The sequence below is a fragment of the Cydia splendana genome, chromosome 15 (genome assembly GCF_910591565.1).
Source record: "Cydia splendana chromosome 15, ilCydSple1.2, whole genome shotgun sequence".
NCBI classification, from domain to species: domain Eukaryota; kingdom Metazoa; phylum Arthropoda; class Insecta; order Lepidoptera; family Tortricidae; genus Cydia; species Cydia splendana.
The window spans coordinates 6145255-6169736 of NC_085974.1; the positions used below are offsets into that span (position 1 = coordinate 6145255).

General features: G+C 42.7%; 1 protein-coding gene across 1 annotated transcript in view; it reads left to right on the forward strand.

Annotated features, from left to right (window-relative positions):
* The first annotated feature begins 7066 nt into the window (after positions 1 to 7066).
* Positions 7067 to 24482, forward strand: part of LOC134797563 (nuclear pore membrane glycoprotein 210) — a 39808-nt gene continuing 22392 nt past the window's right edge. The window contains exons 1-12 of the mRNA XM_063769851.1: positions 7067 to 7338; positions 7419 to 7569; positions 8137 to 8257; positions 11637 to 11724; positions 12125 to 12355; positions 12633 to 13104; positions 13308 to 13393; positions 13624 to 13803; positions 14621 to 14752; positions 15317 to 15402; positions 15744 to 15907; positions 18476 to 18604. Of these exons, the coding sequence (XP_063625921.1) occupies positions 7175 to 7338; positions 7419 to 7569; positions 8137 to 8257; positions 11637 to 11724; positions 12125 to 12355; positions 12633 to 13104; positions 13308 to 13393; positions 13624 to 13803; positions 14621 to 14752; positions 15317 to 15402; positions 15744 to 15907; positions 18476 to 18604 (2004 nt within the window). The 5' untranslated portion in view covers positions 7067 to 7174. The remainder of the gene's footprint in view (positions 7339 to 7418; positions 7570 to 8136; positions 8258 to 11636; positions 11725 to 12124; positions 12356 to 12632; positions 13105 to 13307; positions 13394 to 13623; positions 13804 to 14620; positions 14753 to 15316; positions 15403 to 15743; positions 15908 to 18475; positions 18605 to 24482) is intronic.

A 24482-nucleotide genomic window follows, 5' to 3' on the forward strand; every position in this document is an offset into this window, starting at 1 on the left:
CATACAAAAAAAAAGGTGGGGAACAAAAAATATGTGAGACTGTGATAAGGGGTCATCCATTAATTACGTCACACGAATTTCAAGGTTTTTTGAACCCTCCCCCCCTCCTTGTCACACTTGGTCACATTTGGCAAACCGCTCCCCCCCTGGTGTGACGTCACATTATTTCAACGAAATCGGCAAATCGAATTAAGTATTATTAATTTTTTGTCAAAATATTAGTAAATTTATAACCCAAAACTGATTATGAAAAAAAATTAAACTAATAAAAACCGGGCAAGTGCGAGTCGGACTCGCGCACGAAGGGTTCCGTACCATAATGCAAAAAAAAAACGAAAAAAAAAGCAAAAAAAAAACGGTCACCCATCCAAGTACTGACCACTCCCGACGTTGCTTAACTTTGGTCAAAAATCACGTTTGTTGTATGGGAGCCCCATTTAAATCTTTATTTTATTCTGTTTTTAGTATTTGTTGTTATAGCGGCAACAGAAATACATCATCTGTGAAAATTTCAACTGTCTAGCTATCACGGTTCGTGAGATACAGCCTGGTGACAGACGGACGGACGGACGGACGGACGGACGGACGGACGGACGGACGGACGGACGGACAGCGAAGTCTTAGTAATAGGGTCCCGTTTTACCCTTTGGGTACGGAACCCTAAAAACGATTATCGTTCCAAAAACTTGTTTTTGAACTGTACAGTAAATAAAATGATTAAAATAAAATAGAAAAATACTGATGAAGTTAAAGTGACGTCACAAAGTTTGTGACTCCCCTCTCCCCCTTGTCACAACATGTCACATTTTCTTGACCCCCCCCACCCCAAACGTGTGATGTAATTAATGGATGACCCCTAAGGACAAACAATAATAACGCTTTCTCTGCTACTCCTACTAAAAGATACGTAAGACTATCCCATTCTGTCAGTTATCCCCACCACTCATGCCCAATCCAGTTTAATCCTAGATTGATGAATAATATAGAGATGAAACGGGGGAGGGGCCATACGACCGAACGAGATGCACTTATGGAACTTTCAGTAGGAGTAGCAGAGAAGGCGGTATTATTGCTTGTCCTTGTCACAGTCTCACTTTTTGTTTGTTCCCTACCTTTTTATTAGTATGGAGAATGGTGGGCAACAAATGAATTCGACCAATTACAGTGTCGCATTTGCGTATGTTTTGTCCCTCACGGCGGCACGCGTATACCACTTCTATACCATCCTACCTTCTATGCTCGCAAGCCCGCAACACCGGCGTAAACTGTCAATAGATATTGTCAAAATTGTCAAAGATTGGCGGTAGAGTGTCGATAGCGGGCGGTCGTTTATAAAATTTATTTTCGTTTTTGTGAGATTTTGTAAGAAATATAGGTTGAATCTTAGTAATTATAGTTGCTAATCCATTTTAAAGTGTGAGGCGTAGTGGTAAGTAGTTTTGTGGTTGTGAATAGAAGTAGTTTAGATATATTTGTGTAAGAGGGTAGTTTAAGGTTCCCAAATCAGCATCCTCATGAGTGAGGATGCTGGTTTGGATGATACCGGAGATGATAACTGCAGCTTTTTAAAGTTTAGTTTGGCTCAACACGAGGATTTTGAGAGATCGCAGTCACAAGCTGGAGTTTTCACCTCAGTCATGGGCCGGAAAAAGAAACGAGACTTAGAAAAACGTAAAGAACGGGAACGGGGGGTAAATCGTAATGAAAAGCAAGCATCTCGCTCACGGTCGATCAGTCCCTCTGGCAGTCGGTCAGATTTATCTAGCCGTCATGAGAATCCAGATACCCAGATCCCTCCAGGACAACAATCGCAGGCCCAGTTTTTGCCTGAGTCTCCGCCGGCACACCTCATAATTGGCTCGCAGGAAAATACGTCAGAGACACCGACTCAGACTCCTAGTACTCCATTTACGCAAATAGGGCGCGATAAATATACAAATAAGGATCAGGGTCCATACGTAGTTCACGTTCAAAAAATAGAACAGGCCCCAGACTCGGGAATCACTTTACACCCTGTGGCTTTCGGACGTTTCGTGCAAGATAGGAAAAGAGAGTTCCCGAACATAGTAGAGGGTTCTATAAAGAAAATTGGTCGTAACAGGGCAGCTCTTAGTTTTCACTCAGCAGAAGATGCTAACCTGTTCTTAGAGTCTCCCACATTGACCCAAAACAAATACAAAGCGTTTGTACCAACCTTTAATGTAACGAGAATGGGGTTAGTACGGGGAGTCCCGGCCGACTGGACACCTGAAGAGGTTTTGGAGAACATTCAGGTTCCAGTCAATTCGGGGGGTGCTACCCCCATAAAAATTAGACGATTAAATTTCAAAAAAACTAAGCCAGATGGCACATATATGTGGTTGCCGTCGGAAACAGTCATTATAACCTTCGATGGGCAAACTTTACCAAAAAGGGTCTACCTCTGTTTAAATTCCTTGGTGGTAGAGCAGTATTTGTATCCAACAATACAATGTTTCAGGTGCTGTCGCTTTGGACACACTAAAGAAAAATGTAGGTCTCTCCCCCGTTGTTTTCGTTGCGCAGGCGCCCATACGGGTGATACATGTAATGTTGATGAAGAATCTGGGGCTTTTTGCGTTAATTGTCCGCAGGGATTAGGAGCAGGACACAGGGCAAACAGCAAGTCGTGTCCCGAATACATCAGACAGCTAAACATAAAGAAGACTATGGCTGATGAAAATATTTCGTATAGTGAGGCATCCAATCATCATTCCAAAGTCAGCCATAAGTCTTACGCGAATATAACGGCTTCCTCCCCCCAAACTCACCAAACCCATTCGTATGTAAAAACTGTATTTCGGCAACCTCGCTCACCCCCCCAACTGGCTAAAGGTTACGACAGAAAGGCCCACGAGGCTTTAACAAGGGACCCAGTGATTGAGTCCAGGCCAGTTTATCCCGATCAACATCAACCCAATGAATATAATAAAATTTCAGAAATAATTAATTTGATCACTGCTTTTGTAAAAGTATTTTCCCCGGCCACCCCTTTAAGCCCATCTCTGATATCCCACGTTGCGCCATTTATTTCATCCTTGCTCACATCATATAATGGATCAAGTAGTTCTACAGTGGAATTGCCGCAGCATTTCCAATAAAAAACCTGAGTTACTCTTCCTGGTCAATAAATTCAATCCCGTGATTTTAGCCATATCGGAGATATGGTTAAAAGACAACACTAATTTTAAAATTCCAAGCTTCTGTTCTCTAATGGACTGCCGGGCAGATGGTCGAGCTGGATGTGCCCTGTTCATTAGAGACCACATCCCTTTCCAGCAAATACCTTTACCTAATAACAGTCCTAACTTCCATGCAACTTGTGCTCGCGTGGAAGGTATTACCTTTTTATCTCTCTATATTCCCGATCCTTCCTCTCATATTTTAAAGTTAATCAGGAAGCTAATAGAATCTCTTCCACAGCCTCTTATGGTTCTTGGGGATCTTAATATTCATCATACATTGTGGGGTTGTGATAAGAAAGATGACGGTCTAGGTGATCAATTTTTATGGGAAATCATGGACGAATGCAACCTATGTCTACTGAATACAGGAGCACCTACTCTGCGCTCGCTCCCTAACCAAGCAACTAGTGCCGTAGATTTATCTTTTTCATCTCCAATCCTCGCTACTCGAATAACCTGGTCAGTTTTAGATAGTACACATGGAAGCGATCATTTCCCAATTTTATTAAGTATCCCTCTCGCATCCGCAAAAAGACCGGCAGAAAATAGACCATTATTAAGGTACAATATTAACGGGGCAGATTGGGATACTTATAAAAACATTCTAGATTCTGAAACTAGTCTTTTACCTCCTATAACTCTAGATTCCATTGATATCTGTTCCGATGCTTTGGTTCAAGCTATAAAGGCATCCGCTGATAAAGTTTTCCCTCTAAAAAATACAGTCGTGGGTAAATTAGCTTCCCCTCCATGGTGGGACAAGGATTGTACTAGAGCCATTAAGAGTAGAAAGGAAGCAGAACGGTCATATGCTTTGAATATGTCGACCGAGAATTTTGAGGCTTTGACTAAGTCTATGGCAGATACGAGAAAATTACTTAATAATAAGAAGGCGGAAGGATGGAAATCATTTTGTTCGGCATTAAGCCCCTCTACTCCTGATAGAATAGTTTGGAACAACATTCGGAAATTTAGAAGGTCGTATAACCCTAATAACTGTCCTTTCCCTAATTCTTTACAATGGGCTGAATCTTTCATAGATAGAATTGCACCTCCTTATGTCCCAGGGGTCCTTGATTCTTCCATTGGACTGCTAAACAACCATTCTACTGACGCTCTGGATCAACTTTTTACCATGTTGGAGCTCAGAAATATTCTCAAAGCGGTTAAAGACTCCGCCCCTGGACATGACGGAATCCCATATTCTTTTATAGTTAAAGCCGGGGATAAATTCCTTAAATATTTTCTAGACTTGATTAACTGCATCTTGCTTTCGGGCCATCCACCCTCATGCTGGAAATCGCAACTGATTATGCCTATACTAAAGCCAGGTAAGGACCCTAAGGACCCTCGATCGTACCGCCCCATTGCTTTATCCTCAGTCTTAACGAAGATTCTTGAACACTTGATAAAGAATAGACTTGAGTGGTATGTGGAAAGCCATAATTTGTTAGGAAGATCTCAATTTGGGTTCAGAAAGGGAAAAAGTACCATGGATAGTTTAGCCATTTTTACCTCTGATATCCGGCTTGCTTTCACTAAACGGGCTTCGGTGGTTGCCGTTTTCCTAGATGTCGAGGCTGCCTACGATAATGTCCAGCTCCCTATTCTCAGGGAAAAATTCCGCAAGCTGAGAATACCGGTGAGGCTGGCCTGCCTTGTGGGTAACCTCCTTTCTGAAAGGCAAATCTCTTTCCGGGGTAAAGATCCCCAAATTAGCCCTACAAGATTGATCTGGCATGGACTACCCCAGGGCTCCGTGTTGAGCCCCCTGCTCTATAATATATACACGCATGATTTAGAAGAGTCTGTTTCTGATTGCCAGGTGCTTCAATACGCTGATGACTTATTAGTTTACTCCTCAAATAAGGATATCATTTCGGCCTGTGCGTCTGTCAATAGCTCCCTTCAATCTTTAAATATTTGGCTTACTACTAATGGTTTGTCTCTTTCTCCATCGAAAAGCTGTGCCGTGATTTATAGTCGTAAATTAGTCTTGCCTAATATTAACATAGCAATCAGGGAAGCTAGAATTCCTGTCCGTCTCTCATTTAAATTTTTAGGGGTCATTCTTGATTCAAAATTAAATGGGTCTTTGCACTTTGAATACGTTATAAAAAAATGTGAACGTGGGCTCAATACTCTAAGGTGCCTTTCAGGAGTTTGGTGGGGTGCTCACCCTATTTCCCTGAGATTAGTTTACAACGCCACAGTTCGTAGTATTTTGGATTACGGTACTCACTTGTTGGTACCGGGCAACAAAGCCGGATTAACTCAGTTAGATCGAATACAATCTAGAGCTTTAAGAATTATCCTAGGCGCAATGAGAACTAGCCCTATAAAAGCCATGCAGGTTGAATGCGCCGAACCACCTCTTAATTTGCGCCGCCAATTTTTAGCCGACAGTTACCTTTTTAGATCCCTGCAATTTTCATATCATCCCATCATCCACCGTTTATATGACCTAAAATCAAATTCTGCCTTAAGCTATAATGAACAGCCATGTCTCGTGAACAGTCTAAGAAAATTCCAATCTTTAAAAGACCCAGTATTTCATTCCCCTCGGCTTCCTCTTTTTGAATTTGATTATGAGATTATCATACATCAACCTCGTGTTATCTTAAATTTCGATATAAGTCACAACGATCCGCATGCTAACGAATACATGCGTCAGATCCTTTCCCGTGAATGGCATGGTTGGAACACAATATATTGCGATGCGTCCAAATTGACCCCGACAGGATGTGTGGGAGTAGGTATTTACCACTCTCAGTATGAGATTGTTCAAAAAGTTAAATGCCCTCCTGAATCATCAGTTTTCACTGGCGAATGTATTGGTGTATTGGAGAGCGTTAAATATATTTTAATCTTCAAGTTAAGAAAAAGTATAATTTTTTCGGATTCCCGTAGTTGCTTACAGGCGTTATTATCAAATCCATTCGCGGTTCGGTGCCATAACCCTATCGTGTACGAAATAAAGAAGAATCTTTTATGCTGCAGGGAAAGAGGACTTGAGGTTGTCTTGGCTTGGGTTCCTGGCCACTCGGGGGTCTCAGGAAATGAGCGGGCCGACCGAGTCGCCAAGGACGCCGTTGTATGTGGTGACAAGGTCCCGTTTAGAAACTACTGTCATGATTTAGTCCCTCTTGCGGCCAGGATGCTGACCCGGACTTGGGCTGCCGATTGGTCTACCTCCAACCGTGGCAAGTCTAAACCTTATTACCTTGTACAACCTTCTGTGTCGCGAAAACCATGGTTCTCAAAAATATTTATTGAAAAACAGTTTTGTTCTGTTATCATCAGAATGAGGTTGGGACATTGCAGTACCCCTGCCCACTTAAAGAAAATTCATATTCGGGACTCTTCTTTATGTGAGTGCGGACTGGACGAAGGAGACCTAAATCATATTTTCTTTGTGTGTCCGTTATATAATCACGATGGCCTATACGCAGATCTCGTAAGTCTTAAAGTCCCTTTCCCCACTCACATTTTAGAGTTGTTACAAGTTAAAGATAGGGACATCTTAGTGGCCCTGATCTCTTTTTGCAAGCTTAATAATTTAAAGTTTTAATGATTTGATTGTTTATCAATTTAATAATAATATTGTCTCTCATTTTTCTTCATGTCTAATATTACTAACCTAGTAGTTGTGAATCGTTTTCTCTAACCCATACTAACCCTTTTGATTTTTTAGAAGTATTCATAATATGGATTAGCAACTGTGGCTTCGGTAAGATTTCGCGTTCCGAATTATTTGATTATTGTTAACACAAATCGACATGACACTGGCAAATTAATAGAAGGCCATTAAAAAAAAAAAAAAAAAAAAAAAAAAAAAAAAAAAAAAAAAAAAAAAAAAACTGTCAATATTTCAAAAATGCGCTGCTTGTTTTTGTAGGTTAGAGAGACGATTTACTGAATATAAAGTTGTATAAAATCTAGTTTCACATGTAATTAATACAATAAGAACCATGGAGTCCTTGCGCAGAGGAGTTATCCTGACGTGCATTACGTATTTGTGTATAAAAACCAGTGAAAGTGCCAAGATAAACACGCCGAGGGTGCTTTTGCCTTGGTTTGAAAACATGACCGTGAATTTCACGTTTGAAATAATAGAAGGTGGTTGTTATACTTGGTAAGTACACCCAGCATCTTTTTACTTATAATTGTCTTGGAACCTTATTGCAAATTGGTTACACAATGATTTTTTTGTAGGAGTTTATCTCGCGATGACATCATCGACTTGGAGCCTATTTACGACGACTCCTGGGGGCATTGTTCCCGTGCTGCACGAGTTTCCGTGTCTAAATCTTGTAAACCACCCGGCTCCGTGATTATTCTTGCGGAAGAAGTCAACAGCGGCGAGGTAAATACGCTATACTCGTTATGGCGGGAAAGAGTATGAATGTCGTTTAGTGGTCTGACTTTGGCCTTTGTTATTAATTGTACATTGCGAGAATGCTTTCATAAACTGAAACTGATAAAAGAATAAGATTGCTGAAATGCAAACATAACTATTTCATTAAAATTGGAAAGTGTGATTAAGATTATCACCTTATCATTGGGCCAAACAAATATTGAAATTTGTAGTGGTTTATTTATTTATTGAAAATGTGTGTACAGTTAGACTGTGGGTCTTATTTCCAGCTAATGACTTTAAAAGCCTTACAGGAGTTATAAGTCACTTTTATGGCTTAGGGGCTCTCCATAAATTACGTCAACGATATTTGACCCCCCCCCTCCCAATCATCCAAAAATCATGCTACGAATGACCCCATTTCCTCCTACGTCATGCTACCGTCATCCGATGTCCAGACCCCCCCCCCCCCCCCCCCCTAATTTGAAATGACGTAATTTATGAATAGCCTCTTATATGTGAAACTTTATTATGGGAACAGTTCTATGTCATAAAACACTGAGTTTCGATCCATAGATATTGCGGGGAGATGTAGACATAGACGTGATCAGCTCTCTGAAGGTGATGAGCACAACTTGGAAGCTCTACTTGGAAGAGGCCCCAGAGGCTTTTGAGGTGGTTGCTTATGATGATGCGGGTGAGTGTTGGCTGAATTATATATGTCAATCCCAAAGTCAAATATACATAGATGGATGCTGTTAAGTGATAATGTATAAGATGTCAATTCAAAAATTTGACACTAAAAGGTTGACATCCGGATATCAAGAAAGTGGTAGCAGTTTCTTGATTATTAATAAAACGATCTTATGGTCCTAATATTATTTTTATTTTATTTATTACGCCAAAAACGGCAAAAAAGTCACGTTTGTTATATGGGAGCCCTAATACTTAAATATTTATTTTATTTTGTTTTTAGTATTTGTTGCTATAGCGGCAATCATCTGTGAAAATTTCAACACTAGTTATTACGGTTCATCAGTTACAGCCTGGTGACAGATAGATGGACGGACAATGGAGTCTTAGTAATAGGGTCCCGTTTTTACCCTTTGGGTACGGAACCCTAAAAACGAGTGGATCAACTATTTCTGTTATCAATTTATCATTGACTAAATTCTTTTCTTTAAGGAGGACACATGAACATAGGAAAAATGTTGTAACTTATTCTATTAACACTTTAATCATTATTTAGATGACCCACAATGGAATGGGCTTATAATGACCACTAATACATATATTATTTGGTAATTTAAAATGTAAATGCTCTATGGTTTAAAAAGAGACCCAGGAGAATGTAACAATGACAAAGAGTGACTAAAGGAAGTGTCGGTCAGACTAATAGGTGTCTCGGGCGACCACAGAGCGGGCTCCTTCTTGGCAGAAAGATTAAGTCTGGCGGTTCAAAGGGGCGCCGCCAGCATTCTAGGTTCCATTCCAGAAGCGGGTAGCTTCGGAGAGATATTTTATATTTAGTTTTAGTTGTTACTTTTAGGTTTTGTGTAAGTATTGTTTTTAAATTAAAATTTATATCAAGTAAAAAGAGTGACTAAAAAAAGTTGCTATATTAAATCGAAGTTTTCCGCAAACAAAACCCCAGACTGTATGTATTATGGAAGCAACTCCTCTACTGACAGCGAGACAGTAGCTAATTATTTTAATGATTATTTCCATTCAGTTTTTGTTAAAGGTACCGTGCACCCAGTCTCTCCTAATTCTTACACAAACAATAGTCCGGTAGATATCTCTTCGATTAACATAAATAAAACACTTGTCCTTAAACATCTCCAACAGGTTAATACAAATAAGGGAGCGGGTCTCGACCGTATTCATCCTATTTTAATCTCTCGCTGTAGTAAGGAATTGGCTACTCCTCTCACTATTATTTTCCGTAAATCGTTATCCGAGGGTTGTTTCCCTTCTGTTTGGAAAACGGCTTTAATAACACCAATACACAAAAGCGGAGATAAACATGATGTGACACAATACAGACCCATATCTAAATTATGCATATTTGGCAAAATTCTTGAAAAAATAGTGACCTCCGAATTGGCAAGTTGTATCATTCGTATAATTTCTCCTGACCAACACGGTTTTCTTCGTGGCCGTAGTGTCGACACGAATCTCATTACCTTCACAGATTTTATTCTGAACGCTATTGACAACGGTCATCAGGTTGACGCCGTGTATACCGATTTCTCAAAAGCTTTTGATAAAATTAACCATACTATGTTATTACACAAATTATACGAACTCGGTATACACGGCGATCTCTACAGGTGGATTGAATCCTATATCCAAAACCGATGCCAGGCGGTATCACTGAGGGGCTATACTTCCAGATACTTAACCATTGATTCAGGGGTCCCTCAAGGCTCTCATTTAGGACCGCTGTTATTTATCCTATATGTTAACGACATGGGTTCATCGTTTTCTAGTTCTAAACATCTAGTCTATGCAGACGACACAAAAATTTACAAAATCATAGAAACAAAGAACGACTGCCTGGACATGCAACGTGATCTTGATAGCTTTGCCACATATTGCGGTTATAACCAATTACTTCTAAACCCTGACAAATGCAACTGTATTACTTTCACTCGTAAACGTAGTCCGCTTCTTTTCAATTATAATTTTTCAGGAAAGGTCATAAATAGAGTCACAAAGATTCGAGATCTTGGCATTATTTTAGATTCTAAGCTCAATTTCATTTCACACATAGACCACATCACCACGAAGGCCTACAAGAAATTGGGTCTGATACTTAGACTATCTCACCCATTTAAAGATCCAAACACCTTAAAAGTATTATACTCCTCTTATGTTCGCAGCATTTTAGAATTCGGTAGCGTTGTCTGGACCCCTCAATATACCGTTCATATAAAAAGAATTGAAAAAATTCAAAACAAGTTATTAAAGTCGCTCCACTTCCGCCACGGTCTAAACATGTCAGAGAATAGCACACACCGTCGTGGTCTTGGGCCACTAGAAAAAAGACGTGTATTTATAGATCAAATGTTTCTTTATAAACTCCTAAATAGCCTCATTGATTCTCCCACTCTTCTTGAAAAAATTGTTTTTAAGTTGCCGCGTCGTATTCCCACTCGTCACCCCCAAACATTCCATATCAGCTTTTGTAGTTCTAATTTCGCCAAAAATACTTTCTTTAGACGAGCCTGTCAAAATTATAATGTTAACTTCATAAATCTAGATATCTTCTCATTGTCTTTCGGTAAATATAGTAGTGGTCTGCGGAGCCAAATATTTCCATAACAGTTTAATGTTATTACATACTTAGTTTAAAAAAAAAAAAAAAAAAAAGTCATAGTTTTACAGTCTTATGAAATGTATGTACTTACGTCTGTAAGCATGATCGATACTTGGTACTTTATGAGTTGTGTATCCAATTGTTACTTCTGTGCATCTTCCTACTTATAGGCAGAACCGAACTAGCCCTGTTTCTACTTATTATCAATATCATTATTTTATATTTAATGGAACTATAGGTCTTTATTGTATATCTGCAAGCTTAAACATATTTGTATGCGACTGTTTGTTTCCTAAATAAATTAAAAAAAAAAAAAAAAAAAATATCCTTGTCCTTTTTTAGGGTTCCGTACCCAAAGGGTAAAACGGGACCCTATTACTAAGACTTCGCTGTCCGTCCGTCCGTCCGTCCGTCCGTCCGTCCGTCTGTCACCAGGCTGTATCTCACGAACCGTGATAGCTAGACAGTTGAAATTTTCACAGATGATGTATTTCTGTTGCCGCTATAACAACAAATACTAAAAACAGAATAAAATAAAGATTTAAGTGGGGCTCCCATACAACAAACGTGATTTTTGACCGAAGTTAAGCAACGTCGGGCGGGGTCAGTACTTGGATGGGTAACCGATTTTTTTTGCATTATGGTACGGAACCCTTTGTGCGCGAGCCCGACTCGCACTTGCCCGGTTTTTATTTATATTCCTTAAGAACCAACGCATCAAATTATTAAATTCCTTTTTTATTTTTGTATTTAGGAAACACATTCTCAACATTGGAAGGAGTGAGTTTCACATGGACTATAGAAAACCTTGGCAGTAATATCGAAAAAGATCCATTAGTCACGTAAGTACACTTTAATTTTACCAAACAATCCTTATCGTAATTTTATTATTAAAGCTAGAAGATTCCAACAATATTGGTAACAGCTTTTAGGGCGTCCGCTAGCTGGCGCTGTTGCACGGAGCGGGACCCGCATTTTACCGGATTTTACCTACATTAGCACGCACGCGGGTGCTAATGTAGGTAAAAACAGTCGCACCGTCCGCGTCAGTTAGCGTTGCTCATACTATTTTTCGTTAACCCGCTCGCCCGCTCCGGTTGCACAGACGCCAGCTAGTGGACGCCCTTACAAGTACATAGTTGGAAGTTTTGGACAGTACAATTTTCAATCTTACCATTCATTTTTTTAAGCACATTTACTTCCCTTGCTTCTAATCACCTATTAACCGTTACCATATTCTAGGTTTGTCCGATGGCGGGACACAGACTACGAAGCGCCTCGCAGCATAGCCGAGCTAGAGAGCCTGGGTGTGCGCTCCTACTCCGTGCTGCTCTACGGCCAGGCCATGGGCGATGTGCGCGTTAACGTCTGTCTGAAGGACATCTGTACTGATTTCAAGCTGAATGTGGTTGCTAGCGTGGTTTTAACGCCGGCTATAGCTACCATAGCACCTGGGGATACGCTCCGATATAAGTAGGTGTATTATATTCATTAGCTCTACATATAAAAAAAAATAAGTGCAGTGATATACACGCATCAGCTTTCAGCTGCTAGTGTATTAAACAATATATAATAATATCTCTGTACAGGTAGGAATAGGTGGTGCACGTTACTCTGTGTCTAAAGTATATTTAGTGAAGGTATAATTTCATTGTTGCAGCTGTTAAATTAGTTACTGGTTTTCACATTTGATACATAACACTTAGGAGTAAAACTGTCCCCACACTGAGTGATTTTTATTTATTTGCAGAGTTGTCCGTGCACGCGCCGGCCGTCTCACCATCCAAGACGTTGCCGAAACGCTCTACTACATGAGCCTACCAACCAACGATATAGCTCGCCTAGAGGACTCTATAAGCCTCGTCCGAGGCACCCAAATCGGCACAACCAACGTCCACCTCCTATCCGGCGCTACAGAAGTCGCTACCGCTATTTTAAACGTCGCTGAGCCCCATAGTATTAAAGTTTCTATTCGACCAGCGAAATTAGTCATACAATCCGAACTGTTCATTATACATTGCGTGGTATACGATAAGGATGGACGCGCGTTGACGGCGGGCGATGAAATGTTGATAAGGTTGACGGTCGAAGGCGAGGCGAATGTGGACCTGGTCAGGTCGACGGAGAATGGAACCATTACTGACGCTGTGGCGAATAATGCAGGGCCGTTCACGGTCACGGCTAAGCTTTATTCCGTTGCTGGACGGAGTGTTTCTCGAAGGGTAGGAAATTGTTACATTATTTGCTACAGTAATTTTAAATTGCATACAGTTTAAGTCGGTAACAAAAGACAATTTACTTGTATAAAATATTGAAGTTTATTTTTTTCTCCAGGCGTGTGCTTCTTCTCAATGTTATCTCTCATACTTGTAGTATGGATTTATCTTTACGCTTATGTTTCATACCTTTTAATCTGTTATTTTAGGTGGAAGGCAAAGCATCAGCAGTAGCCATTGAGCCCTTGGCAGTAGTACCTCCAGAACTTTACGTAGCATGGACTGATACTACTCAGTGAGTTGTCCTATTTAATAAGTGATCAAGCCTTGTGTCCATGGGTCTTTTTGAGGTTAATCACCTCTTGGGTCCATGGGTCCTTAATTTGCAGGCCAAAAAAACCTTCAGGTTTTTAATTTAGAATTGAATTTTGATTGTTATTGCAGATTTTGATTGTGACTTAAGATATATAACATAAATAATTAAAAACCATGTTTATTATGCTTAATATAACAATATTTCAACAGGGAAATCCAGCTTAGGCATCGCGGAGGCGGCGACGAGCCAGTCCAATGGTCTGAAGTAGAAACGGCGGACCCTCATGCCGTCTCGCTCTCTCCCGCGGGCATGCTGGCCGTCCGCGGCACGAGTGAGACAGACGTCCGAGTGCAACTGAAGGATTACCCTTATGTACGGGCATTTGGCAAGTGAGTATATTATAGAAACATAGACAGTAATATATCTATATATGTACCTATACCTTCATTTAGGAATTATTGTGACGTCATATTCGACAGCCTATATGTGGCTTTCCATCAGAGAAGGGTCCTTATGCTTCATCTGTAATAAGAACGTTTCTATCAGAATTTCTCTTGCAATGTCAAATGGAATCGTCCTTATTGCACTTGCAGCATAAGGACCCTTCTGTGGTGGAAAGCCACATATCGTCACTTGTTTTTTGTAAAAATAATACTCTATCTTCTGCATAAATCTTCACTGGATCGGTACTAGAGAACGTATCCGACCATTTTCATCCTTACCATAACGTCTATGTACACCAAGAATATTCTGCAGTACCATAGAACTGACGAAGCATTTCTGTTAGGTATGCAAATTCTACATTTAGGAATTATTGTGACGTCATATTTGACAGCCTATATGTGGCTTTCCATCAGAGAAGGGTCCTTATGCTTCATCTGTAATAAGAACGTTTCTATCAGAATTTCTCTTGCAATGTCAAATGGAATCGTCCTTATTGCACTTGCAGCATAAGGACCCTTCTGTGATGGAAAGCCACATATCGTCACTTGTTTTTTGTAAAAATAATACTCTATCTTCTGCATAAATCTTCACTGGATCGGTACTAAAGAACTTATCCGACCATTTTCAACCTTACCACAACATCTATGTAAACCAAGAAAATTCTGCCAGTATCATAGAATTGACGAAGCATTTCTGTTATGTATGCAAATTTTAGCTCTATTATAAGGACCTTAAAGCTCTATATCGATCAATTGTCCACAGAGTGCTAGTCGCCCCTCCGGAGCTGATCCAAGTATCCAGTTCAGGGCACGCTCGCGTCGGCAAACCACATCATCTGCACATCGCGTTGACAGCAACTCACCCTACTACTGGCGAATACTACAACTTTCATACGTAAGTAATAAATCTGCCTTTGGGTCTTATAAATACAAATGCATTTATTATTTCGGCATTCGCATTTTTTTCATCATAAAGTTCGTAATGTTGAGCATTGCTTAGTTTGCTTTTTCCTCTTACAGTGTTTATTTCGTACGTAATAATTCTGATTTACTACCATTAGCCGAGTGGATATCAGAATATTATACTGAATTTTAACCTGGGACTAATCATTTATTTATTTATTGAACAAATAAGTAACACAGCATTACAGTAAACTACAAAATAAAAGATAAAAAAAAACAATACACATAAAAATGAAATTAACTAAACATTAGATTTGAGCGACGACGTAACAGCGTGGCTCCTAGCGTCCGTCGTTTGAAATCGTGAAATAAAATTCGCTGTTTTATTTTATATATTTCGGCTGAGATTTTTTATCAGAGCGAGACAGTGATCTCATGCGATTTGGGGTTGGGTCTTTAGCGAAAATTGTTCACTAGTAAAATACGGTTAAATAAAAAAGGCTGAAAAACAGTAAAAACATTGTTTTTCTATTTGTCATGAGGTTTCCTTTTTTAGATGCAACTGTGCGTCATTCGCGGTGTCACTGCTCGAAGGCCCGGAGCCCCACAACGTCACTGCAGCCCCCTGGGTGGAGCCCGTTGGTGAGTTTCATCGTCGAGTTTCTTTCTCTTTTGTCATGATTTTATCTAAAAATTTGTACATATTGTACTGGAGAATTATTTCATTCGTCGTAAATTATGTGATCGACTGAACGTTTTCGTCTATACCTACTAAACATTGTGATCTAATTATTAGTGATCGCTGACCGCGGTATACCTTTGGGAAACCCGTGTGTGGGTTCGCTCCGGGCATCTTTTTGACTTAATCGGTCTGGCCTAAATAGCGTAGCTCTATGACTGTCGGAACTTGTTACGAATTGCCTAGAATTAAGTGATAGACCCATTATACATATATATTTAAAGAAAAAATACGTTGTCCATAGATGGCGCTTGCTGCGTGATCGAATGCGCCTGGGCGTTGCGCGGCGTGTCGCTGCTGCGCGTGTCCCTGGCGCGCCGGGGCGCCACGGCGCGCGTGCTGGTGCGCGCCGCGCCGCGCCTCGTGTGGCCGCCGCGCGCCGCTGCGCTGCTGGGCTCCACGCTACCCGTGAGTACTGAATGCGCCTGGGCGTTGCGCGGCGTGTCGCTGCTGCGCGTGTCCCTGGCGCGCCGGGGCGCCACGGCGCGCGTGCTGGTGCGCGCCGCGCCGCGCCTCGTGTGGCCGCCGCGCGCCGCTGCGCTGCTGGGCTCCACGCTACCCGTGAGTACTGAATGCGCCTGGGCGTTGCGCGGCGTGTCGCTGCTGCGCGTGTCCCTGGCGCGCCGGGGCGCCACGGCGCGCGTGCTGGTGCGCGCCGCGCCGCGCCTCGTGTGGCCGCCGCGCGCCGCTGCGCTGCTGGGCTCCACGCTACCCGTGAGTACTGAATGCGCCTGGGCGTTGCGCGGCGTGTCGCTGCTGCGCGTGTCCCTGGCGCGCCGGGGCGCCACGGCGCGCGTGCTGGTGCGCGCCGCGCCGCGCCTCGTGTGGCCGCCGCGCGCCGCTGCGCTGCTGGGCTCCACGCTACCCGTGAGTACTGAATGCGCCTGGGCGTTGCGCGGCGTGTCGCTGCTGCGCGTGTCCCTGGCGCGCCGGGGCGCCACGGCGCGCGTGCTGGTGCGCGCCGCGCCGCGCCTCGTGTGGCCGCCGCGCGCCGCTGCGCTGCTGGGCTCCACGCTACCCGTGAGTACTGAATGCGCCTGGGCGTTGCGCGGCGTGTCGCTGCTGCGCGTGTCCCTGGCGCGCGCGGGCGCCACGGCGCGCGTGCTGGTGCGCGCCGCGCCGCGCCTCGTGTGGCCGCCGCGCGCCGCTGCGCTGCTGGGCTCCACGCTACCCGTGAGTACTGAATGCGCCTGGGCGTTGCGCGGCGTGTCGCTGCTGCGCGTGTCCCTGGCGCGCCGGGGCGCCACGGCGCGCGTGCTGGTGCGCGCCGCGCCGCGCCTCGTGTGGCCGCCGCGCGCCGCTGCGCTGCTGGGCTCCACGCTACCCGTGAGTACTGAATGCGCCTGGGCGTTGCGCGGCGTGTCGCTGCTGCGCGTGTCCCTGGCGCGCCGGGGCGCCACGGCGCGCGTGCTGGTGCGCGCCGCGCCGCGCCTCGTGTGGCCGCCGCGCGCCGCTGCGCTGCTGGGCTCCACGCTACCCGTGAGTACTGAATGCGCCTGGGCGTTGCGCGGCGTGTCGCTGCTGCGCGTGTCCCTGGCGCGCCGGGGCGCCACGGCGCGCGTGCTGGTGCGCGCCGCGCCGCGCCTCGTGTGGCCGCCGCGCGCCGCTGCGCTGCTGGGCTCCACGCTACCCGTGAGTACTGAATGCGCCTGGGCGTTGCGCGGCGTGTCGCTGCTGCGCGTGTCCCTGGCGCGCGCGGGCGCCACGGCGCGCGTGCTGGTGCGCGCCGCGCCGCGCCTCGTGTGGCCGCCGCGCGCCGCTGCGCTGCTGGGCTCCACGCTACCCGTGAGTACTGAATGCGCCTGGGCGTTGCGCGGCGTGTCGCTGCTGCGCGTGTCCCTGGCGCGCCGGGGCGCCACGGCGCGCGTGCTGGTGCGCGCCGCGCCGCGCCTCGTGTGGCCGCCGCGCGCCGCTGCGCTGCTGGGCTCCACGCTACCCGTGAGTACTGAATGCGCCTGGGCGTTGCGCGGCGTGTCGCTGCTGCGCGTGTCCCTGGCGCGCCGGGGCGCCACGGCGCGCGTGCTGGTGCGCGCCGCGCCGCGCCTCGTGTGGCCGCCGCGCGCCGCTGCGCTGCTGGGCGCCACGCTGCCCGTGAGTACTGACTATACTGCCCCGGGTGATACCGCTTTTCTCTATCGTCAACCCCCTTTAATTCATAAAACTTTACGGGCCTGATTTAGTCAAATTATGTTTTATCCCTTTCTTACAAATACATAAGTAAAAATAACAGATCGAGGTTTGTAGCGCGTTTATGAGTAAAGGGGAAAGCGTTTGACCCCGTTGTGTCCTCGGCTGCCGCTTTGAGAGTAGACCAAAGGTATGGCGCCATACCTTTGGCCTATCCTCGAGTAGATGGCGATACTTTTTGACATTTAACAAATTTAACACATATATCAGTGAAAAATAAGGATCAAAGCCAAATGGCGTTCTAAAAAATTTAATAATTTGTGTCGAAAGATGGCAGTAAATGTACTGACTACATAATTTACTTTTACAACATTCCTCTAGTCTAAATTGTCTGTGTACAATCCATTTGCAATAGCAAAAAGAATAGATAGTATAGAGGGGTCCTGTCATTGTAAATGTTGTAGTCACTGTAAATTTACTGCCATCTATCGACACACGACTAAAACTCAAAATGAAAACGTATAAAGTTATCAAAAAATGTATATATATGGCTTGATTTTATTATTTTTATATCATTTTGATCCATGTTCATTCACTGATATCTATGTGTTAAAATTGTTAAATATGAAACGGTATCGTCACGCCATCTAGCCGAGGATAGGCTAAAGGTGTGTGCGCCATCTATTCGAGAATGACTTTTGCTTGAATTCCGAGGCACGTTTTTTCCTTAGACTTTATTCGTCTTATACGAAGTTACATATGTCTTTGGCAATAGCGAGGCGCAATGTCATCATTCGACATACGACGTTTCACAGTAAAGCTTGGCTAATCCTTTTTTTCTCTTCCCAGGTATTAGCCGAAGGTGAAGCTCTTCTGCCCGAGTCGAATGACCCCCGCATAGCGGAGCTAACGACGCGGGACGGACCCCCACCACACCGGCATCCTGATCTGCAACTCTTCACACTGTCCTGTCGCAGGGTACGTTATAAAATTATGTTAGTTGTATTTATATGTCAGGTGAAGCCCTCTGCCCGAGTTGACATGGCTAGAATGACCCCCGCATAGCGGAGCTAATGACGCGGGACGGGCCGCCGCCACACCGCCATCCTGATCTGCAACTCTTCACACTTTCCTGTCGCAGGGTACGTTATAAAATTATGTTAGTCGTATTTATATGTCAGGTGAAGCCCTTCTGCCCGGGTCGCGAATTTACAAAGCCTATACTGATAAGGTCCAGATGCGAACTGAACTGGATTAGCTTTTGTTTGGACAAAACTTGACTAAACCCTAATCCATTACAGTACAGAAATTTACTGAAATCGTATAGACTTTGTTGGCTAAATTAATATGGATATTGTTGCTACAAATGCTAGTTCGTTGCGATCTAAACTTGAATAATATTTTAGTAATGACTCCGATTGTATTGTATTAACTACCGTTCGTGCTAATTACTTAAAAATGCCTATTTTTTTTTTCATTTAAGAACTATATCAGTTGAGATTTCTTATTAGGACATGTTTAATGTGAAATCGTAATACAATTATAAGTAGACTGTATTTTGTAATACATTGGTACATAACGAAGTAGATGATTTATTTAAGGACCAAGATTTACTACGGTGTTCTGCCTTTTCTCCGAAGTTTTATTGTCCGAATTTCACTTGCCAGACAACTTTTCGCAGATGATTTACTTTGGCAACCAACATTCGCCAAATTTTCATCATGACAACGTTTTACTTTATAGAATTATTGTTATGTAGATTATTACTATGTGTACAACGTTTTGAGTACATTTCTATGGTCAAATCATTCAACTTGCTAGATATTTATTAATACGATATCGTCTAGTCATTTGACAGAGTTCACTGAGTCAAGATAGGTACGACGACGAGCGAAGCGAGGAAGAGCGTGTTAGGTGAACTGCGACCAAACAGCGAACCGACTTTTTTTTACATAGAACGACTTTTCTGGCAACAGTTCATTTTCCTGGGGGTTGCAGTTCTAACCTAACCTAAGCCACTTTTCTGGCAACAGTTCATTTTCTTGAGGGTCGCAGTTCTAACTTAACCTAACCCACATTTTTGGTAACAGTTCGTTTTCTTGGGGGTCGCAGTTCTAACCTAACCTAACCCACTTTTCCAGCAACATTTCGGTTTCTTGGAGGTTGCAGATCAAACTAACCTAAACTACTTTTTTGGCAATTTACATGAATACTAGGTGAAAAGTAATTTAGTAAAAAAATAATTGTTGAAATCAATATTCAGTGAACTTTAGTGTCGTACAAATAATACTCGATGAATAATCTATCTATACATATAATAAAGCTGAAGACGGTCGAAAGTCTGTACATGGAAGATATTTGAAAAAAAGTTGGCTGGGGATACTTAGAATCGATAACAGAACACGTTCCAAAAGTTTTTAGAATTTTTGTCTGTTTGTCTGTTTATCTGTTTATCTGTTTGTCTGTTTATTTGAACGCGCATCACGTGAAAACGGCTGAACGGATTTTGATGAAAACTTTACTTATCTGTCGAGAAAAATGCCGGCCAGGTTATAGGCTATAAAAATTCAACCCCTAAAAGGGGGGGTAGCCACAACACTCGATTGACTTAAGTTTGCCCCTGAATCTTATGGCGCTACTTAGGAAGGAGGGGCAAACTTTTTTCAAATATGTGCTACCACTATTGAGTACCCTGGTAAACTAACAGATGGTGCTGAATTTAATACGTTGTGACATGAATAAGCCACCGAGGAAAGATTTTGCCAAATTAACTCTAAGTTTAGAAGAGGGGTTACGGATATCAACAAAAATAATTGAATAATTATGTTGATTTAATAAATTAATAATACAACAAAATTAAACGACAGTAAATTAATTGCCCCTCATTGCACAGTGCCATGTTTTGGGGAACTGAGTAAACATTAAGTAGGTAATCAAGAAAACTAAAAATGAGTTTACATAGTTATGTAGTGGTAAAATAAACACACATATCCACACGCGTATAATTGCATAATTATTTAAAATTATCAATTGTCTCCATCATGAATTATACCTAATCGTAATTATATCGCACCCATATCAAATCCATATTCATACGGAGGTATCGCCTCCTTTAAGCACTTCATAATTGCCACGAAGGTGGGTACTTTGAAAAAAAAAAACATTGAGCTCTGTCATTTGCAGTGCCGGATTAACCCTTTTAAGCAAAATAAGCACTTTCTTAGGGCACCACGTCTAGAGGGCACCAAAACCGTAGGCAAAAAACGCGGGCTGCATCAGCATTGCAGTCGTCGTGGAGTAGGTACCTACATGAAACTTTTAAAATACGTGTACAAGTACCCATCTAATAACGAAGGGTCGTAGGGAAAGAGAGTGAGGGTACGTAAGAACATCTCCAACGTAAGCTTTCGATTTGATCTTACGCGGAGGCCCTTCAAGTCATGGAACAAAATCTTGCTTTCGGGCTTGCGGCCAGCCGATTTTTTCGACACAGGTTACCGATTTTATAGCGAATTTTGCTCTCTTGCATGCCAGATTTGTCGGCCAAGCCGAGTTGCTCCTTAGCCGCGATCCTGAGACCTAACTGTCAAAGTGTTATAAGGGGCCCCGTGAAAGCCGAAAACTACAAGCATCCTATCAAGTAGCGCTTTCGAGTGAAGCCAAAAAGCGAGCAGTAGAAGAGTCGTGATTATATGCATAGATTCAATTTCAAGCCACTCTTTTGCAGTTCGGCGTAAGGTCTTATGCGTTCCAAGCGTTCCTCTTTCGCAGCTGGGCCTTTCTGCCTTGCTCACACTTCACATTCACTTGGTCAATTCCAAGCTCTGCTTTCTTGCATCTTTTCTGTATGAAAACAACCTCGCTGAGACCCTTAAATATCGAGCCCTATGCGAAGCTAGGCTGATAGAAAACTGTCCCATCCCTTCTCTGTATGAAATCCTGGATTCGCGCCTGGTTGGGACTAAAAGTAAAAATGTACAACTGTCTATCAAATTGCGTTTTATATCTCGAAAAATTTTCGCGCTCGCTTCGCTCGCGTTTACAATTACATTATAAGATATGATAAAGGTGACATTCGGGTGGCGACTGCAGCAGCATTACTCTGTTGTAACGTTACTGCTGCAGCACTGCCAATTTTCGTGATAAAATTCTGTGACTGATTTCCATAGTAAAAGTAAAAATGTACAACTGTGTATCAAATTGCGTTTTTATATCGAACAATTTTTGCGCTCGCTTCGCTCGCGTTTTCAATAACTTTCTAAGTCAGATTGCGTTTTTTATATCGAAAAAATTTCGCGCTCGCTTCGCTCGCGTTCAATAACATTATAAAATATGATAAAAGTGACATTCGGATGGCGACTGCAGTAGCATTACTCTGTTGCAACGTTACTGCTGCAGCACTGTCAATTTTCGTGATTAAATTATGTGACTGATTTCCATACTAAAAGTAAAAATGTACAGTCAATCAAATTGCGTTTTTATATCAAACAATTTTCTTGCTCGCTTCGCTCGCGTTTTCAATAACTTTCTAAGTCAGATTGCGTTTTTTATATCGAAAAAATTTCGCGCTCGCTTCGCTCGCGTTTTATAACATTATAACATATGATAAAGGTGACATTCAGATGGCGACTGCAGTAGCATTACTCTGTTGCAAGGTTACTGCTGCAGCACTGTCAATTTTCGTGATTAAATTATGTGACTGATTTCCATACTAAAAGTAGAAATGTACAACTGTCTATCAAATTGCGTTTTTATATCGAAAAATTTTCGCGCTCGCTTCGCTCGCGTTTTCAATAACTTTCTAAGATATGGCGACTGCAGCAGCATTACTCTATTGCAACATTACTGCTGCAGCAATGTCAATTTTCGTGATCAAATTATGTGACTGATTTCCATACTAAAAGTAAAAATGTACAACTGTCTATGACATTGCGTTTTTATATCGAAAAATTTTCGCGCTCGCTTCGCTCGCGTTATTAATAACTTTCTAAGATATGGCGACAGCAGCAGCATTACTCTGTTGCAACGTTACTACTGCAGCACTGTCAATTTTCGTGACAAAATTATGTGACTGATTTCCATTCTCAGCTGTAATGCGGCAATGAACGTCACTCAACTTACCAACAAAATTCAATGTAATCTCGATGACCCTAGGGAGAGGGGGCACCATGGTCTAGAAATGCTTAGTTAGGGCATCAAAATATCTGAATCCGGCACTGGTCGTTTGCGAAGTGAAACGATATGGGACTCGCATTTTATACGCATTACCATGCCTTCCCGAAAAAAATCGAATCATTCACGAAAGTCTCGCAACGCATTGAGGTTACAAGGGGCACGTGATCTTCCTCAGGAGTCTGAAGAAGACCACGGTGAGTGGGTGGCGCTCTAGCCAGGCAGGCCGCTTCGCTTTCGCTCGTGCGCGTATACCTTACTGTATCGTCCGATATACATCTACTACTCTGTCGTTTAAATCACGTGTAAAATCTGAATAAGGCCGAAAAAGACTATTGATTTTAGAGTGTAGTTTTATTTAGTGGTACCTAATTGTAAAATATTTTATCTGGACTGCAGTCCTCTAGCATATCCATCTGTCAACTTTACTTCAAGTTCCGCTTCCAGGGGAGAGGGAGAGAAATTAGGCTTAGAAATTAGCCGCTTACTGACACAGACCGAATTCCACGCGGGCGGAGCCGCGGGCACAGCTAGTATTGAATAATGACGGCGAGATTCCGCTCGACTAGGTATTGTGAGAGCATTAATGTTTAAATATATCGCGACAAAATCTAAACCATTTGAGTAAATAAGTATTATTAAAATTTAGATATCACATTCAAACGTGCCTGGACTTACTAAACTCGACTAGGTTTTGGCGTGAATAATATTTGAAAATATGTATGCAAAAAGCTAATCCATTTCAGTGACTACTTTTTACCGAAACGGTATAGATATTGTCAAGTAATATGCATAAACAAAAGCTCACCTATTAAAATCTGAGTCGTGACTGAAATAGTATAGCTTTTGTAAATTCGCGCCCGGGTCGAATGACCCCCGCATAGAGGAACTGACAATCCTTATTATTAACCGACTTCAATTTCATAGAAGGAGGAGGTTCTGTATTCGGTTGTGGCTATTTTTTTTTCTTTTTTTTTTCTATGTACGTTCACCGATTACTCCGACATCCGTAGTCCGATTTGAGTCATTCTTTTTTTGTTTGAAAGGAGCTATCTCCGACTTGGTCCCATTTTAATTTGGTTCTGTTCTGATGATGGGATCCATGAGGAATTGAGGGAACTCCTCAATTTTTAAAGGCACATGCATGGTGTTTTGGGCGTTTTCTTAAGCAACTCGAGCATTTTCTCCCGAAAACCACCAATTTGATGAAGTAGACCTGATGATGATTATTTTGATGATAATGATGATGATTTCTTTAAATGTAAGTATGTTCAGCGATTACTCCGGCACCTGTGATCCGATTTGAGTAATTTTTTTTTGTTTGGTAGAAGTTACCTCCAAGGTGTTTCCGTATTATTTGTTGTTCTGGTCTGAGGATGGAATCCATGAGGAATTGAGGGAACTCCTCAATTTTTAAAGGCACGTGTTAAGTGATTTCGGGGTTTTCTGAAGTAACTCGAGCATTTGCTTCCGAAAACCACCAATTTGATGTACTGCAGCTGTAGCCTTACCACGAGTTTGACATTGACATATTCGCTAACGTCTTATGCATCTAAATGTAACTTTTTATGCATCTCGCTCACACTAAGGTTAGTACGAGCGAGATGCATCGGAAGTAAGTTACACACATGCTAGCGAATATATCAATGTCAAACTCGTGGTAAGCTGGTAAGGCTACTGATCG